This window comes from Lepidothrix coronata, unplaced genomic scaffold (assembly GCF_001604755.1).
Source record: "Lepidothrix coronata isolate B3197 unplaced genomic scaffold, Lepidothrix_coronata-1.0 Scaffold160, whole genome shotgun sequence".
NCBI classification, from domain to species: domain Eukaryota; kingdom Metazoa; phylum Chordata; class Aves; order Passeriformes; family Pipridae; genus Lepidothrix; species Lepidothrix coronata.
The window spans coordinates 1,470,261-1,488,563 of record NW_016690340.1 but is presented as its reverse complement, the minus strand read 5'-3'; the positions used below and the strand labels follow the sequence as shown (position 1 = coordinate 1,488,563).

The window sequence follows — 18,303 nt, the reverse complement described above, 5'->3', positions numbered from 1 at the left end:
GGCCTTGAGATCTTCATTTACCTCTTCTGGTGTCTCCAGCCCTGTCAGGGGTGTTTGGCTTTAATATTCCCACAGCAGCTAATCTGATGCAACTGTGGGGTTTGTGCTTTGTTAGTTCTGCCTGGCTGATCAAGGAGGAGGAGGAGGAGGAGGAGAGTCTTCTGTGACACTGCACAGGCTTCAGGGTCCACCTCCAGCTCTGGCCCCCCACCCTGCCAAAGGTGAGGATAATTCCTGGAGGGGGGAGGGTGTTTCTGCTCCCATGGCTGTGCCTTCAGCGTGGAAACACTTTTGAGGAACCACAGAGGGTTAAAACCACATTTCTGAAAGCAGCCCAGGGGAATAGTCACATGCACAAGGGAGATTTTGCAAGTTGGTGCTTGCAGCTCGGGGTGAGGAGAGGGAGGCAGGGGCACAGGCTGAGCTGTGCCTGGTTAGTCTGTGAGCCAGGGAGACACAGGCAAGAGAGGGAACTTTCCCAGCACAGGCTGGGGCTGCAGGACCAGAGACTTCCTGCTTGGAGGTGGCACCTGGGCAGTGCAGAGTGGGACAATGGCACAGAAAGGCCAGGCAGGAGGAGGAGGAGGGGACTGAGCTGCCTTCCAGGACCAGGAGCGAGCTGGACCAGGTAAGGCTCTGCTGGCAGCTCAGGAAATGAAGCAGGACTGGCTGAATGTTTCTCTGCTGTTTAGTGAGGGCTTGGAGGTGCCTGAAAAAGAGGGTCCACAGCCTGAAGGAGGCAAAGTCACCACAGAGACGTTGGCATTGCATAAAAATAGGAAGAGATGTTGAGAGACAGAGCCTGGGAGTGCAGGAGATGAGAGGCTGCTCCTCCAGCTGGCACAGGAGGCACAAGAGGAAGATTTGGGGGGGACAGGGGGGCCCCACCTCCAAAATGGGCAGTTCTGCAGTGAAAGGCAGCAGAGCCACATGAGGTCTGTGCTGCACAGAGAGGCAAAAGCAAAGCTGCTTTGGGCACGGAGCTTGTCCTGGCTGGGGAAGGCTATTCCTTCCTGCAGCTCCCTGAAAGTCCTGGCTGGGGAAGGCTATTCCTTCCTGCAGCTCCCTGATGGGCTGGGAAAGGCTGAGCTGCCCTGGCCTGCTGCACCTTCACTGTCACCTCCTGGGGACTGTCCTCCAGAGACCCCAAATTCTCTAAGACATCTAAGCCACAGAGCCTTGATTCACCTCTAACTTACTGTGCCAGCAGCAGCAACAGGTTGTTTGATTTTAAGTAGGTTTTTCTTTAGTTTCTAATTAGATTTTCCTTTAGTTCCCTCTGTTCTTTCACTCTTTGCTGCTGTTTTCTCTGGGCTTTTCTGTCTTGATTTTCATTTTCCCCTCTTGTTTGATTCTAACCTGAAAGGATTAATGGCAAAAGGGGGGAAGGAGGGAGAAAATTCACCGTCTCAATCCACCTTTTGGTGCTGGTTGATGTGCTCTGTAACAACGTGGCTGCTCGTGATGCTGGTGGGAGGGCTGTGCTCAGAATTTCGGGGAATTGCTCCTCACCCGAAGAGCAGGTGCTGTGCCCACCCTGTGCACACACACACTGCACACCTCCTGTGCAACATCTATCGTGGTTTGTCCCCTTTAAGGGTGAGTTTCCAGCCCTCTGAGGGGTTTTTCCTGCCAGCAGAACCTCTCCTGTTGTTTCTCTTGCCTCCTTTCTTGCCAGGGACTATCCCGGCTGTGTGCAAGGGGGGAACTGCAGCAACAACCCCCAGTCAGAGAGAAAACAACCCTCTTTGGAAGGAGGGTGGGTGAAATCCATGAGGGACCCTCATGGGGTCAGTAGACAGCAACAGGCTCCTGCTCCACGCAGAGGTTAAAAAGAGGGTGATGTTTTTGGAGAGCTGGTGCGGATGTAGCCGAGCCACGTGAGGGGGAAGATAATTGAAAAGTAAACTTCAGAGTCTTCCAAGCTTTAATAGCCACCCACAGGTCCTGGCAGTGGGTTAGGGACTTACATCAGCAGGCAAACCCGTGGGCACAGTGCCCGCTGTGATGAGAACTCCCCCTGGCACTGAGGGGAGAGGAGAGGAAAGCAGAGACCCTCAGAGGCTTTGCTGCTCCGGGTGGGAGCTCCTGCTTGGCTCTGCCTTCAGCAGAGGCATTTTTCTGCCTCATCTGCGCTGCTCCCCCCCGTGAGGAGGGGATTTATCCCCGGCACGGTGAGCGGGGTGCGGCACTTCCAAGGAGGGGCTTTTCCACCGGCTCTGGCAGAGCAAAGAGCCCGCTGGCTTCACGAGGAGAAATCCTGCCTGTTCTTGACCAATTGCTTACAAAACACGAATGCTTAAGGATGTCAGGATAATTTAAGGAATATTTAAGGACAACCTTTCCAGCTATTAACAAAAAAACAAAAGGTAATTGCAGCAGAAGGCGGGTCTGTGCTTACTGTGCTCAGGGCTGCCCAACACCTGCCAAGTGCAGGGTCCAAGGAGCAAAGTCACTGCTGCTATCCCTTATTTGCTGTCCCTGCAAGATTTAGGATTTTCTTTTTCTCTTTTCAGGGCTAAAAAAAAAATGCCTCCTGGCTCGTGGAAAGCAGGATCTCGAGGGAGGCAGCAGTGGGAGTGTGAGTGAGGGTTTCACAGTCTGCTCCCCAGCCGGCTGAGCTGGTGCTTCTCAGCAGGGAGAGAGATAAATGCTGAATTTCTCACACCACAACAGAGAATCCCTCAGGGAAAGGCACCTCCAGCATGGCCCAGAAAGGGCAAACTGGCGGGACTGGGAAAAATGGGTCGTCCCTCCTCTACTGTAAGAGTGATTTAAAGGAAGAGTCCCTGCAGTGGGTGACAGGTGAGTGGTTTGTTGATAAGGAGAGAGGCAGATCTGAGCACGGGGCCCTTAAAATAACCACAGACAAACTTTTTCAAAGATGCTCTTTAACAGCATCTCATTTGCCAAAGTGACTGAACAGTGTGGATGTTTCAGCATTTTGGGAAGGGGATGGAGACACTCTGACTTTTTAGGAATACCCAATATATAGGAATGAATTGACATGAACCTATTGAAAATCAGGACCCTGGAAGTCCTTTTCTCCTGGCCTTCCAAGACAAATTTGGGAAACTTGACTTGTGGTGTGGGCAGCAGGGGAGGGGGGGATTCTGCCCCTCTGCCCCCTCAGGTGAGACCCCCCTGCAGAGCTGCTCCAGCCCTGGGGAACAGCCCAGCAAGGACATGGAGCTGCTGGAGAGAGTCCAGAGGAGGCACCAAGAGGATCAGAGGGCTGGAGCAGCTCTGCTGGGAGGAAAGGGTGGGAGAGTTGGGATTGTTCAGCCTGGAGAAGGGAAGCTTTGGGGTGACCCAATTGTGGCCTTCCAGGACCTGAAGGAAGCCTAAAAAAAAGATGAAGAGAGACTATTTCCAAGGGCCTGGAGTGACAGGACAAGAGGGAATGACTTCCCACTGCCAGAGGGCAGGTTAGATGGGATATTGGGGAGAAATTGCTCCCTGTGAGGGTGGGGAGGCCCTGGCACAGGTTGCCCAGAGAAGCTGTGGCTGCCCCATCCCTGGAAGTGTCCAAGACTAAAGCCCTGGAGAATAGGAGAGCTGGGCCCAAGGCTGAGGCCATTTGCTGTATTTTTGCTTTATAATCACCATCTCCACTGCTCTGTGCCAGGAGGAGATGAAGCTCAGCAAACAAACAGCACCTTGTGATCCTGGAGGTTCCAGATGCTCCTGCTCTTCCCTTTTTGGCTCAATGCAGTCACACCCTGTTGGAATTGCCTCATTTCATGTGGCATCCCCTGCTCCTGAGCAGTGAGGAGATGATGAGGAGGGAGGACGGAAATGAGGGAGAAGGGAAAGGTGAACATGTGGTGTTCCATCAGCACAACAGTCTGGGAGAGCACAAAGTGTCAGCAGGAGCAGCCTGGGGGACACCCAGCTGACCCTGGAGCTGCAAAGGAGAAGGAAAGCTGAGGGGAACATTTCAGTGAAACAGGATCTGAGCTGAACAAGCCACTTCCTCAGACCTGAACTCTTCCTCCTGCTGTAGCACAGCTCGTGTAAGCTCTAGGTGGATGCCAGATGGGATGCCTGGAGATCACAGCTCTCCTGTGCCGCTCCAAGGCTGCTCCTCAAATCTAGGACAGGCTGTCCTCACGTTTTTTAGGCTCCTGGCTGTGACTGGGATCTCTAGCTTACACCTCTGAGGTGACACTGGGAAGCTGAGGGCCTCGAGCTGATCCCAGGAGCGCTGCTGGAGTGGGGAACTGGGCACTGGAGGATGTGGGGGGGAGGTTCCAGGGCGGCCCTGCCACATCCCAGGCAATGTGGTTGCTGGAAAGCACTTTAATTTGATTGCTCCAGCTGTTGTTTGGGGTGGGTGGGGTGGGCAGGCCGAGGGGGGATCTCTAAGAGATCTAAGATCAGCTGATCTAAGATCAGCCTTAGCAACCCCCAGCAGCCTGAAGCCATTGTCCTTTCAGTCAGGGATTGGTGAGGCAAGACATTATCTGCCTGAAGATCAGAGCATCATGTTATCTCTTGTTATCTGTGCTCACTCCTGGAACGAGTTTGGGGTTTCCTCCCTCTTTGTGGGTTGTCTCCTTACATCAAGCTGCTTCCAGAGCTCCTTAGAAATGTCCAAGGGGGATTCTGGATCCTTTTCCAACACATCAGGGTGGCCTCAGTTCCTCAGCCTTCCCTTTGCCACGTGTTTCTTGGCTGCTGGGAGAAAACCCCCCTGCAGTGGGGTGCTCACGGCTCCTTTGGGCTCTTGCAGAACCCCTCAAAGACCAGGTGCTCCTGGTGCTCAGCATGGACAACACCTGCTCCACCTCCTCCTTTGACATGGAGCTTTGTGCAGAGAAGCTGAAGGCCCTGGGGGTCCAGGTGAGCTGCCCTGGGGATGCTGTGGGAGTTTAATACCAGCTGGGTTGGCATCATTTGCATTCACAGCCACATCACAGAGGGCTTTGGGGTTTTTTTGTCTTGAGAGGTGCTTGTTTCAGTTCAGCTTCAGCTGCAAGTCAGCTGGGGTGATCTTGGATTAAACATCCACGAGGAAACTCTTTGAACACGGGTTGGAGTTAATTCTGCCTGCAAGTCACTCTGATGGGTCAGGGAATCCCTGGGACAATGTCTTGTGTTGTCCTTCCTCATAAAAAGGTGTTTTTCCTCCTGTGCCTTGCCCTGCCCTTTCCAGGCAGATATTCCAGGCAGATTTTCCTCGCTGCAAATGGGGCAAGAACACAAGTTTTTGGTGTGTGAGAGCTGTGTGGGTGGGATTGGAGATGCTCTCTGTGGGAGGGGACACAGACTCGGGTTGCAGTGCCAGGCTGGCCCCACGATGTTTGCCCAGGCTGGGTCTGGTGGGACTGGGAACCCAAACTGGAGGGTGGCTCTAGTTCTGTGTTTGCTCCCTGAGCAGGTGCCGTTGGATCAGTGGAAAAGCTTGATCCAGGATGGTGTCCTGAAGCCTGAAGTGAGGAGGTACATGTTCTACAACTCGCGGGCATTCCAGATTGCCATCGCCGTGGTGAGGACAGGGGGGATCTCCAGGCACTGCCCGAGGGGCACCAACACCTACCCCTGCTTTCCTTGTGCCCAGGGAGGGGTTGGGCAGGGAGGAAATACTGGTTTTCACCATCCTAGTGGCTTCCTTTGGCACCAACCCCCTCCAAACACTGAGCCCCAATTCCTACACTATTAGTGAAAGGAGAAGAAGACAGGTGTAATGGCTGTACAAAAAAACCCAGGAACTAAAACAAGGAGCTGGATTTGATCACACCCTCAGCCCCCTGCAGACCAAGTACTGGCCTGGCAGCAGATGGTGGGGTCTGTGGAGGAGCCTCTCTCACCAGAAGAAGATGAGCAACTCTAGGCAGTCCCCTCAGTAACCGGAGTTAACTGGTCCGTCTAAAATAGCATCAGGACCAGAATACCTCCAGATTTTTAAAATCAAGTTAAAAAGGAAATCTCCCAGCTCACAGAATTTCTGTAGATGGAGGGCAAGGCACCTCCTCCAGCCTCTTGCTGGTACAGTCCCACCAAAGCAGGTTGTCTGTGGCTGAGGTAGCTGAGATACCTACAACAGGCCTGGTTTTTAACTTTTTCTCCTTTCACTAATAGTGTAGGGAGGGGGGCTCAGTGTTTTGAGGGGTTTGGTCCCTGTTTAGTGCAAATAAATTATGTTATTACAAGCTGATGCTGTGACATGCTATGTACACATCACAGTTGCTTCCAGGCTATCTCCTGCCCGAATACTTGCTGTCTGAAGTAAAGAAATTCAGTTTTTCCCATTTTTATGGAAAGACCAAGTTTGTCAGCCCTTAACATAGTCCTTGATGCCATTTCAGTGTCCACTGTTTGAGCTTTATTGTAATTGAGTGGTCCCTGCACCACCTTGACACAGGACCTTTCTAAATACAGGACTATTAGAATTATTACTAATATGCCTCAGTGAGTGCATTTCTTCTCTAAATGGAAGAACTCAGTTGAAATCCTTCCTGGGTATGAATCATCATTAATAATTCACTCTTTCTGTCTTTGGTGACTGGTGATTTTTTACAATAAACTAGAGCTCACTCAGTCCTTCCAGTCCTGTCTTTCCCTTATTTATTACTGGAAAGCCCTTCTGTCCTTTCTCACCCTCTGAAAAATCTCGTGTGACTGAATTTATGACGAGAGGGAAGGGAGAGGGACTGCTGGTTTTCTTCTTTGTGTGACTTTTCTCACTTTCACGGGTTTGTGACTATCCCCAGTCTCTATTTAACTATTTTTTTTCCCAGATTTTCTACGTGTCTCTCTGGACAAACCTTTACTCCACGGTCCAGCTGTGTCCCTTTGGACGCTACTGGGTGTCCAGTGTGCTGGTGACCCTGGCTGCTGTGGCAGTCACTGTACTGGTCATACTGGTCATTGATCGGCGCCAGAGGAAGGTGAGAGGAGGGAACTGTGTGTGGGAATGTGGGGCAAGAGGAGCAGGACTCCTGAGGGGAGTTTCTTCCCTAGGTGCACACTAAGAATATAAATTATCCAGGGAGGAGGGAATATTTTTACAGCGTTCAGGGATCAGGTTGAGGCGAGGGAATGTTGTACAGCCAAGGGAGGGGTTGTGATGGCTGAAATGTTGGAGCTGCTCAGGTTGGCTCAAAGCTCCTGCTGTGGCTGGAGGTCATGGAATGGTTTGGGTGGGAAGGGACCTTAAAGATCCATCTCCTTCCAGGGACACCTTCCACCAGCCCAGGTTGCTCCAAGACCCCTCCAGCCTGGCCTTGGACACTTGCAGGGATGGGGCAGCCACAGCTTCTCTGGGCAACCTGTGCCAGGGCCTCCCCACCCACAAAGCCAAGGATTTCTCCCCAGTATGCCACCTGACCCTGCCCTCCCTGTGTGATGCCATTCCCCCTTGTCTTGTCACTCCGTGCCTTTGTGGAATTCCCTCTCCAGCTCTCCTGGAGCCCCTTCAGGTACTGAGAGGCTGCCACAAGGTCACCCCGGAGACAAAACCCTTGCAAAGCACAGTTCCTGCTCCCACAGCTGGTGGGAAGGCACAGGGGCTCACCAGCAGCTGTGGACAGTCCTGGCAGCCTCTGCTGCCTCCGGAATTAATGGAATTGTTTATTCCTGCTCTGGAGTCAAGGTCCCACAGCAGCTGCCTTGCAACAGAACAAAGAGGCAGCTCCTAACACACAGAAGTCGCAATAAAATGATAAACCCAAGGTAGAGTGGGCAGCAGAAGGAAGCAGGGAGGTGATGATGTGAGCACCCACAGCCTCCACTGCTTGGTGGAGGAGTCACAGGAGTGTGGAGATTTCTATGGAGTTGCTCGAAGAATAATAGTGCAAAGGCTTCATTCAAAGTCCAGAGCGGGCTTTTTAAAGGGATTTTGGAGCAAATGATTCCTCCAAGGGGAAACCTGGCAAATGTAGGGGTGCACAGAGGTTCAGGAAAGGAGTCCTTCCCTCAGGGCTGCTGGGGGATGGAAGGGAGAACATGACACTGGAAGTGAATTCAGCTTCAGAGATTTTGTCTATGACAGAAATAAACCTCAGTGGGATCTCTGTCTGCTGGTGGTGAAGAGGCCAATCCTGATGGCTGGTGACACCCTGCCCTGCCCACACTCTGCTCATGTCACCGTTTTCCTGCCAGAAACCCAGCATTTGGGATTATCCAGCTGCAGTTTGTAGCTTGACCCAACTTTTCTTTTGTAGAGATGTTATTTTTTCCTTTCATTCTCTCACAGATAAACGTGAACACAGATGTGAGGCTGGCAGCTGTCAATGAAATCTTTATCAAGCACAGTTTAATTCTGGGGATCACAGATGTCCTGGAGGGGCCACACAACATCCTACAAGTATCCTTTGTGTGGGGAATCGTTCATATCCCTCCTGGGATGATGTGGAGGTATTTAGTGAGGTTATGATCCAGAGGGTGGGATTTCTAGGATGTTCTTTTTATTGCATGGCCTGAGGAACTGGGTATTTTTATTTCTCCTGTAAGTGGTGATTGAGTTATGCCCAAAGTCAGTTGGAAATAATGAGTGTGAAGGATTGAAATGAGATTCCTTAGGGCAGACAATTATTCCTGGAAGTGTGTTATACTTAAGGGACAGTGATGATTCTCACTGTAAGCAGAGTGACAGCAATGTGCTTATGGCAAAAAAAACCCAAAAAACCACAAAACACCCCAAAAGAACCAGCACAGAGAAAACCAGTGTCCCCCCAAAAATCCAACATGGAGAAAACCAGACTCCCCATCCCTGGCTTCAGAGATACCTTTTCTGGACTAGCCAAAGATTTAGGGGAATCAAGAGAGTTTTAAGATCCCATTAAGGTGTAACAGGAAGGAGAGGGAGAGATGTTTAAAGAGGTAAGAAATACAAATGGTGAGGGAAGCCAGGGTGGAGCACAGGGGCAGGGAAGGGAGCAGGGAATTCTGCAGGAGGGCTGGCAGGGCCAAAGTCCTGCAGGATGAGGAGGAAACACTTCCAAACCTGAATTACACATTTATTCACGCCAGGATAGTTCTACACCTCAGTAAGTGAGGACTAATCCAAGGAGCCTTCACCTTTTTGTGTCCCAGAACTGCCTGAGAGCAGCAAATAATTTGCAATTTCTCTGTCTGCTCAATGTCAGATCTATTTTAACCCTCTGGCTTTTCTGCTGTTTCTGGATCCCCTTGATGGTGGCAGGTTGAGGAGATGTCCAAGGGCAGACCTTTGGCTGCCTCAGAGCTGGCAGGACTTGCATCCCCATCACGTTGCTCTTGGAAGACTCTTCCCAGCAGTGTCTCTGTCCTGCAGACCAGCACCAAGTAGGGTAAACTTTGCAACAAATAAAGGGGAAATATTATCAATAGCTGGATGTAAACACAAGTATAAAGGGGATATAAATAATATAAATATAATGTGAATAATATAAATATAAAATACATTTAGGATATAGAAATAGAAAGAGAAGCAAAGCCAAGAAAGCAGGAAGGGGGTTAGGGTTTAGGGGAGCTAAGTCACTGTGCCCCACCAGTTTATTTGGATATAAGGCCACTGAGATGAGTGATGGGCAGTGACCCTGGGTTATCCCTGTTGTGCCCCCACCCCAGGCTGCAGGAGGGGAAGGAGGAGGACTGGACTGGGGTAATGTCCCCTTTCTCTGCCACCCCTCTTCTTGTCCCCATTAATTTGAAGTTTTGTCTTAGACCAGACATGGCTTAAAGCCAGCCCTAAATGGCACTAGACCCTCGTGGCTTAAAAGGAGCCCTGTGATGTGTTTTTTGGGTGCTGGCTGTATCCTGAGCACCCCCCAGGCTCTGCTCCCCGTGAGATCCGACCTCCCATCCCCACGGAGCTGGGAGGGGGGAGATGGAACCATTCCCTCCTTAACCTGCCCCTTCCAGCTGTGGTTTGTGCACTTCAGCCCCGAGCGCTGCCTGCAGGCCCTGTCCTCCCACCTCACCCACCTGCAGGGCACAGCCCAGGTAAGGGGGTGGGCACAGCCTGGGCACAGCCTGGGCACACCTGCAGGTCCAGCCCTGGGCCCCAGGGTTGGTGGGATGGGGGTGGAGAAGTGTTTTGATCCCGTTATTCAAATTATTAGAAATGCCTCTGCCTGAATTGAGGGTGTATAATGAGACCAGCTGCCAAAGGCAGGACTATGGATTTTATTTAACAGCAAATGTGAATAAACAGTTAATAATTTAACAGTACCAATTGATTTAATATTATTTAATTAATGATTTAATTAATTCAATCATAAATTATTTAATTAATATTCAATATTAATTTAATGTTAAATATTACTTAAATTAACATTAAATTTAATAATTCATATTTAACATTAATTACATATTAATTATTAAATTCAATATTAATGTTAATAGTTAACATTAATTAAATATTTAATTAATATTATTTAAGTAATATTATTTAATTAATGGTTAAATAATAACCAATAATAATAAGCTACTAAGAATAATCAATTAAATAAATAAATAAAACTATTAATAATTATTAATTATTATAACAAATAATTTATTAAGAAAAGAATTAAATTTTTAAATAAAATATTTTATAATGAAATAATAGTAAGAGAATTAATAAAAATTCATAAATGATAGCCAATTGCTATTAATTAAATAATAAATTGATAGTTATATTAATAGTTATATTAATTAATAAATATATTAATAATTAATAGTACCAATTGATAATTAAAACGGTAACAATAACTTTAAGAGTAGACATGTAATTTACTGTTATTTAACAGTAAACATGAGGCAGGGAAAGAGAGAATGAAACAGGAAAAGGAGGAGGGGGGAAGAAAGAGAGTGACAGAGAGATGAAAATAGAAAATTTATCATCACTCTGTGATGATTTTGACAATATTTAAGAGATTAACAACATTTCAGCCCAACACAGCAAGGACAACTGAGTGTTTGAGTGCCCTCCTGAGCTTCTCCTGCTGGGAACTGGGCACACTGGGAGGTGGATCAGCTGCACCTGCTGGTGCCCAGTTCAGCAGGAACTTGTTTTGATTTGTTTGTTTGCTATGTGCGTGTCTGGGTAATTAACTGCACAGCTTTAATGAAGGAAAGTCATCAGGAACCAAAGAAAGGCCAATTTTGGAAGCACGTGTCCCAGCCTGAAAGAGCTGACACCTTGAGCTGTCCTCCTGGAATAAATGGGATGGCCTGAGGGAGAAGGAAGTGCTGTACTGGGTTAATTGGATAAAAATGTTGTCCTCTTGGCCTCCAAGGGAATGTTTGTCTCTCTGTGGGTGTATAAATATCCCCTGAACTGCCCTTGGTGGCTGTGGGATGAGAGGTGAGGGGGTACAACCCTCCCAAAACCTCCAGGTTGCTCATCCCCCTGCTGAACCAACAGCTGCAGCCTGGGGGGATGGACAGTGACCACCCCCCCCCAAATCCACACACAGGGGATTTTATAGACTTACATTTAAAAACTCAGATTTTAAAGACTCAGATCTTTAAAAACTCAGATTTTAAAGACAAGATTCCCCCTGTCAGGCCGTGACCATCGTGCTGGGAACAGTCACTGCCACAGGAGCTCCTGGTTGTGGGATGGACACCCACCTCCAAGTGCTTGGGATGGTCAATCCCAGGAGTGAAAAACATGCAGGAAGAAATTCTTTAAGCCCTTTAAAGGCTGTTGTCAGCCACTGCCTTTGGAGAACCTGAAATCTTTCTCTTCCAGGCAGGATTGAGGCACAGGCTGGACAAGCTCTGTGTGGTGATGGAGGCAGCAGTTCAGCCCGACCTGGGGACAGAGGATGAGGAGGCTCCACGTGAAGAGTCCCCTCTTTTAGCCACTGGGGAGAACCTGAATAAAAAGCCTGTGACATGCAATGAGCTGCTCTGCCTCGTCCCTGAGGGCCCACCAGAGGTAAGGAGAAACATCCCTCCCTGACAGCCTGAGGCACCAAATCAGCTCCCCGGGCAGCTCAGCTCCAAAACTCATCCCAGCACCCGCCAGCCATGGGAGACTCCTCCTTTTTCACCACCAGAAGCACCTGGAATTCCACACACACCTTCTCCAGCCCTGCTGCTGCTGAGCAGTTCAGTCAGCCAATGCTTAATCCTTGAGGAATTCATGGCTTGGGCTTTTCCTTGCTGGTGACCAAGGGGTCCCAGTTTGGAAGACAAACTCTACCCAGGCTCTGTGCAGGGACCTGGTGCCCCTGTCCAGGCTGGGGATGAGTTATGGACGTGCCCAGCCTCTGTTCCCTCCACGGAAAGTGCCTTCAAAGACTTGTGCCACGCTGAGCAACAAATGTGTCCTCATTCCTGCTCAGCAAGGAGCTTCAAAAGGGATGATTTTGATTTATTTTCCAGTTTTCCTCTTGCTGTTACTAAGTGAATTCTGTGCAGGTGCCATCCCTGCAGATTGAGGCTCTCTGCCTGTCTGGAGGCAAAAAAAAAGAAGGCCAGAGGAGGCAGTGACAGAGTGGGCAGGTCCCCAAGCTCCCAGGCCACCCACGGGTCATTTTGTGTCCCTCCCCTGTGGGGACAGTGCTGACCAGAAGGGGATCTGGGACAGTTATATGTGCCATTGGCTGCTGTCCTGCTCCTCTCAGAGCAGGACAGTCCTTGAAGGAGGGAGCAAATGGTGTTTAATACCACTCTCTCTGCCCAGATGCTCTGCCCTGACACCTCTCTGCTCGTTCCAGGCCATGGCCCAGCAGCTCCTGGTGATCTTCAGCGGGTGCTACGTCCGGCTCCTGGTCACGGGGCAGCTCCCTGGGGCCGTGGCAGGGGGGCACCTGGAGCACAGCACCGTGCCCTGTCTGTGCCAGTTCATCCAGACCACCGTGCTCGACTCACACCAGAGCTGGTTCAGGGGCAGGTGACCCCCAGAGGGGCCTGGAAAACACCAAAATAAAAGCTGTCCCTCCACACCAGTGGGGCTGTGATCCCTCATCCTGGATTTACCCAGATGGACATGTGGAAGTAGGACTCCAATAAAACATTCAGGACACACAGAAAAGCTGCTTGCCTTGGAGACCTGCCTGCCCCTGGCTCAGGGGGAAGGAGCTGCCCCAGGGGTCAGAACAACCCAGGGACAGGCTGGAGCTCCTGTGGGACATTTCTCACTGTTCTTACCTGGGGGGCTCAGAGAGTCACAGGGAACACCCACAGGTGCCAGTCCTGTGCCTTTGGAATGAAGCACGTGGGAGTTTCCAGTACAAGGAAGACAGGGAAACGCTGCCTGGAGGTGTTGGAAATGTGCTGCTTGCTCTGGGCTGTGTTTGTGTCACACAGTTGTCAGGGACAGTGTCTCTGCCCTGTGACACGTGGGCACTGTCCCAGCTGATGACTCAGCACACCTTCCACTCAGGAGCAAGCTGGGGACAGTGCTCAGCACCTGCTGCTTCTGCTGCCTCCCCTGGGAAGGAGGTGATGGGCACGGAATCATGGAATCAGGGATCACAGAGCTGGAAGGGACCCACAAGGATCATCGAGTCCAACTCCTGGCTCTGCACAGGCCCATCCCCCAGAGTCACATCTCATAGAAACACAGAATGGTTTGAGTTGGAAGGGACCTTAAAGCTCAGCTCATTCCAACCCCCTGCTATGGGCAGGGACACCTTCCAGCAGACCACCAGAGCCCTGGGTGATCCTTGGGATCAAACCTTGGAGAGGGCACTGGGTAGGGCATCCTGGGGCACTGCTCTTTTCAGGCTCCCTTTTCTGCTCCATTTGCAGGCTGATTTCCTCTGTTTTTCCTTTCCTCCTCTCTCCACGCTCTCCATTTGCACACAACACGTGAGAGGAGCCAGTGGAGAGCAGGAGCAGTGTGTCCATGGGATCCATGAGGGAATGGCAAAGGAAGCACTGTGGGTTGTGTGCTCAGGTGGTGCTGGTGTCCTCCTGTCCCACAGCCAGGCCCTTCCATGACATTCAGGTGGCTCCTTGCACTGCTGTGACCACCTAACCCCCAGTTTGGTGGTGACACCTGTCCCAGGGAGTGGCAATGTCAGAATAAAGAGCCCAAGGTGTGCATTTTCCAGCCTTGCTGTGGCTGTTCTCCACCTTCCAGCCTGCCCTCCCTCCTTCCCCCATCCCCTGCAGAGCCCCACAACCCCCAGGGCAGGGTTTGTGCCTCTCCCACCTTCACAAAGCCCAGCATGGCCCACACAAAGCCAGGAGGGTTTTGAAATCAAGGTCAGTGATTTGTGTACATCCCCTCCTGCCACCAAATTGTACCAGCAAAGGCCAAACCATCGCTGAGGGCAGCACCAGGCTGAGCCCTGGAGCTTTGGGAGCTCTCACTCAGCTCTTCCCAGGGGTGCAGGATGACTCTGCTCCCTCTCTTCTTATTTCTATCACAAGCAATAGTGAGGCAAGAGCCACCTCTGCCCACATGAGCAGCCAGAGGACCCTCAGCATCGAGTCCCAGCACCACAACGACAGCAAACCAGGACAAAACCCACCACTCTCCCAGCCAGCTGCTTTTGATCCAACTTTACTTCTGGCTCAGCTGTCACGGGAGGGGGTCGGGCAGAGTCTCCCCCACGAGTGTGGGGTTTGTGATTCTGCTGTCATCGCTCTGTGACACTGCAGGGGTTGGGGGGGTCCTGCTGTGCTCCTGCAGCCTCTGCTCTGGGGGAGCTGGTTGTCTGCTCAGGCTGGGCATGGGGGAAGGGGTTGTGCAAAACATCCTGGGATTTCCACAGCCCTGAGCTCCCAGACTCCTCACTCCAGCTCAGGGACTGATTTGACCTTCATGGAAGCTGTCTGATTTTATACCAATATCATCAGGAGCACAATTTGGTTTCACAGGATGAAATTCCAGTTTGCTGCTGGGATGCAATGGCTCGAGCTCTTCTCCTGGTATTCCATGGCCCAGATGTGCCAGGAGCACCTGATACATATTGGGAATCTTCTTTTTTTGTCTGCCAGCTAGAAAATTCTGGTAACAGGAGACCAATTAAGATGTTTTCTATCGTTGTGCTTCTGTGTTGAGAGCAGATACAGGAGGGATTCGCTGATATTTTCCAATCCCTGTGCTGCAAGATTCCCAGCAAATGGATTCCCTGGAGAAATCAGTGGGAAGAAATCTTGTGGCCTTCATGGGAGGACCTTGAGGGCTTTTACTGTCGGGACCTGCACTGGATGGGTTTGATGTTCCTGGGAAGGGAGGCTGTTGCTTCAGGGGGTGCTGATACCTCTGCCTTTACATCTGCAAGTGCACAACAAGAGGAGAAAAGAGGGGGATTTGGGATTAGCCAAGGGGAAGGGGAAAGGATTTGAAGGGACAAGGCTGGGATGTGAACAGGGAAGGTGCTCCAAAAACCATAAATAGCAGTAGGTGTGAGGAGTCAGGCCGGGTTTGTGACATGGAGAGCCCACCTTGCTGCAAGGAGGGGATAAAGAGCCACAGATTCCAAGCTGTGCCCCCACCAGTGCCTCTGGATCATCCACATTTCCCAGCTAGGTCATTCCTCTGCTGAGCCACGTGCTCCTGGCACCCTGTGCTGGGCCAGCTCTCCCTGGGGCACCACAGAGCTCCTGGCTGGGGAATGCTGTGGGATAGAGGGATGTGCAGCCCCCCCATTGCACTGGCACAGCTCCTGCAGCCACAGATCTGAGGGGCTGCTGTGCCCAACCCGCACAGGGCCAGGCCCTCTGCTCGTGCCAGCCTGGCATCTCCCCTGACTCCAATTAAACACCCAGCAATTAGCTGCAGTGAGGAGCTGAACCTCTTTGCTCACAGGAGGAGTTTGATTTCTCTCACTGATACACCCAAGTGCCTGCCCTGAGCTTCCCAGCTGCAGCCTCTGCTAAATCCTGACTCCCACTGCAGGGTGATCAACAAACACCCTGTTTTTTCTTCATATTTACTTAATTAAGGCATTAGTGAAGGGAGACACTCCCTTTCCCTTCCCCATTAAAGATCTAGATGCTATTTTAGGGAACAGATGATATTCTGGACACTTTATAGGACTCCCTGGGCACGCAGTTTGCTTTCCTTCCCCTCCCCACAGCACATGGGAGCAGCAGGAAGGGAATGGCTCAGCCCTACATCTTCCCTGGAGTCTCCAGTGACAGCTCCTGGCAGAAGCAGGAGATCCCAGGCATGAGCTGACCGCTGTGGCAGCTGCCTGGGAATGTGCCCCTGCCTGGGAATGTGCCCCTGCCTGGGTGCAGCTCTGGGCATGTTTGCACAGGAGCAACCAGGAGTGACTCAGCCAAACCAGTACAACTGGTATTTGCAGGGCAGATCTCTGCTGTGCTGAGATTCCTCTGTCTGCTGTTCAAAACCGAGTTTACTTTGACAGTGAGGTTTAACACCTGAGCAAGGTGATGTAGGAGCAGCTCTGGGTGAACCTCCTTTGCCTTGACTGGGATGGGTGAGGAGCCAGGATGGCCCTTGCTGTACCCTCTGTGCCAAATTGGGACCAGCTGCTCTGGGGGTTTTGCATGAGTGATCTACAAAGTGTGGTTTAAACGAGCCAGGAAGGGGCTGGGGAAGACTGGGAAGCAAGGCCAGGGATCTCTTGCTGCCTGTGGGGGTGTGGAGATGTATTTTGGTATTTAGCAGGGTGCATGAAACGACAAAGACTGTCCCAGGGACACATAGCCCTGGGGGAGCAGGTGCCATCCTCTTGCCCCTCTGGTTCCTCCCCCCCCAAGTGTGTTTGTCCCCCTTCCAAAGGCTGTTATTTGCTCATCCCCTCTGCCAAGGGGCCGGGATGGAACCAGGACGTTTAACAACAAAACCCAGCCAGGAAGGACAAAGCAGGGAAGGAAAGAAACTTTTGTAACTTCCCCCTGTTCCTCCTCAGCTCAAGCGCCGGGCTCTGAGGAAGACTCTGGTCACCGGAGCACACGGAGGGAGGGGGCAGGGAGGTGTGGAGGTGCCCTGGGAGCCCCGGGGAGCCCTGGCCCCTCCATCCCGGGTGTGTGGGTGTCCCTGTCCCCCCCGGGTCCGGACTCACTCTGTCAGTGGCCGCGGGGCTCTGCCTGTGCCGGGCAGGGCGGTGGCTCCCGGTGCTCCCGGCTCCACAGGGTCCTCATCTTCCTGGCCACATAGCGGCAGGCTGGGGGGAAAGGGGAGACCCCTGCTCACTGCAGGAACCTGAAACAGCTCCAAAACGCCCTCCCCAGCGAGCCCAGAGCGGGACCTCTCGCTGAGCTGGAGGTCCACATAGAAGGGGATCGTGGCGGGGCTTGCGGGACCCGCGGCAGGTTGCGGCCAAAAGCAGCAGAGGGAATGGAGGGACTGGGTTTAACAGGCTGAAAGGGAGTTGTTAGCGTGTCTGGAGCCCTGGTTGTGTTTCCAGCTACTCCAGCCTTTCTCCCCCCACGAGCCAAAGCCATAAAACACGCGGAGTGTTTACCCTGCGGGAACCCCTCTGAGCTCCCTCGCCTCAAACCAGAGGTTTCCTTACCGTCGATAATTACTCAAACCATTTTTTGTCGCGGGCTCAGCAAATCCGTCCTTCCCAGCCGGCCTGGCTCTGCCTCCCGCTCCTCTCGCAGCAGCTCTGCAGTGTTGACTCGCCAAGCCCGGCTCCCTCCTTCCCTCCCTCCCTCCTTCCCACGGGGATGCTGCTCCCGGAGCGCCCGGTCACGCGCGGGGCGGTGGCTCAGCCTGGCGCTGCCCCCGGGATCCCTGCCCAGGAATGCGATCCCTGCTCCTCCCGGAAAGGAGAAAGTGCTCTGAGTGTTGGCGCCGGGGTTTGAGCCGGCCGTGGTGGAGGGAAAAGGGAAAGGAAAGGGAAAAGTGGCCTGGCCGTGGCTGGAGGAGCTGCTGGTGGTGCCTTGTGGCTGCTGGAGGATCTGGGTTTGAGATGTGGGAGCTCATCAGCTGAGCTGGGTGCGATCACTGCGGTGGGCACTGTGCTTGTGCAAGGCAGGGGAGAAGAGTGGGATGTTTCTTCTCCTTTCCTGCTGTCGTCTGGGTGCTGCAGGGCCATGGATATCTTAGAATCACAGGATGGTTTGGGTTGGAAGGGACCTTAAAGATCATCTAGTTCCGAAGCCGTGCTGTGGGCAAGGATACCCCACACAATCCTTCCATCCCCCATCCAGACCTTGGCACCTTTTTACACCCTGTCCCAGTGACTGAGGGGGGAGAAAAGGGTGACATCCCCAGCAGAAAAGATGAAGGCAGAGGCTTTGCTTTTTCCAGGATCCTTTGGGATCCCACCTTCAGAGCACTGATGCATTTTAGTCCTCAGTGCAACCAGTTACTGAAGCAATGCAGGTTTTGTACATTTTCCAGACCTTGCTGCTGTTTGTGCTTGTGTGTGCTCCTTAATCTCAGCCAGGTGAGCTCTGAAAGCTTCTGCTTTGCCCTTTGACCAAGGCAATGTGTTTCCCATCTCC

General features: G+C 51.8%; 1 protein-coding gene and 1 long non-coding RNA gene across 4 annotated transcripts; one reads left to right on the top strand and one right to left on the bottom strand.

Annotated features, from left to right (window-relative positions):
• The first annotated feature begins 113 nt into the window (after nt 1–113).
• On the top strand, nt 114–12,950 carry TMEM268 (transmembrane protein 268). 3 transcript variants are annotated; one of them, XM_017829253.1, is made up of 10 exons: nt 403–628; nt 2,517–2,581; nt 2,677–2,805; nt 4,736–4,845; nt 5,384–5,491; nt 6,744–6,893; nt 8,201–8,311; nt 9,850–9,930; nt 11,666–11,854; nt 12,639–12,950. In XM_017829253.1, exons 3-10 carry the CDS (start codon nt 2,706–2,708, stop codon nt 12,816–12,818), a joined length of 1,029 nt encoding a protein of 342 aa, XP_017684742.1. In that variant the 5' UTR covers nt 403–628; nt 2,517–2,581; nt 2,677–2,705; the 3' UTR covers nt 12,819–12,950. The 3 variants fall into 3 exon arrangements, with proteins under 3 accessions (XP_017684741.1, XP_017684742.1, XP_017684740.1); XM_017829252.1 differs by lacking the exon at nt 403–628 and adding an exon at nt 114–221 and having other exon boundaries at nt 2,517–2,805; XM_017829251.1 differs by having other exon boundaries at nt 2,517–2,805.
• A 1,766-nt stretch (nt 12,951–14,716) lies between these two features.
• LOC108504362 lies at nt 14,717–17,502 on the bottom strand. Its single transcript, XR_001877079.1, has 3 exons — nt 17,364–17,502; nt 16,911–17,012; nt 14,717–15,151 (listed from the first exon to the last, which is right to left on the bottom strand). It is a non-coding gene; the product is annotated as an uncharacterized LOC108504362 (long non-coding RNA).
• Nucleotides 17,503–18,303: the final 801 nt, after the last annotated feature.

Coding starts and splice junctions, on each gene's coding strand:
- TMEM268 (XM_017829252.1), top strand. CDS start 2,706: ATGGCCCAGAAAGGGCAAACTGGCGGGACTGGGAAAAATGGGTCGTCC. Junction 5,492..6,743: donor TCCAGATTGCCATCGCCGTG/GTGAGGACAGGG, acceptor TTTTTTTCCCAG/ATTTTCTACGTGTCTCTCTG. Junction 9,931..11,665: donor ACCTGCAGGGCACAGCCCAG/GTAAGGGGGTGG, acceptor TTTCTCTTCCAG/GCAGGATTGAGGCACAGGCT.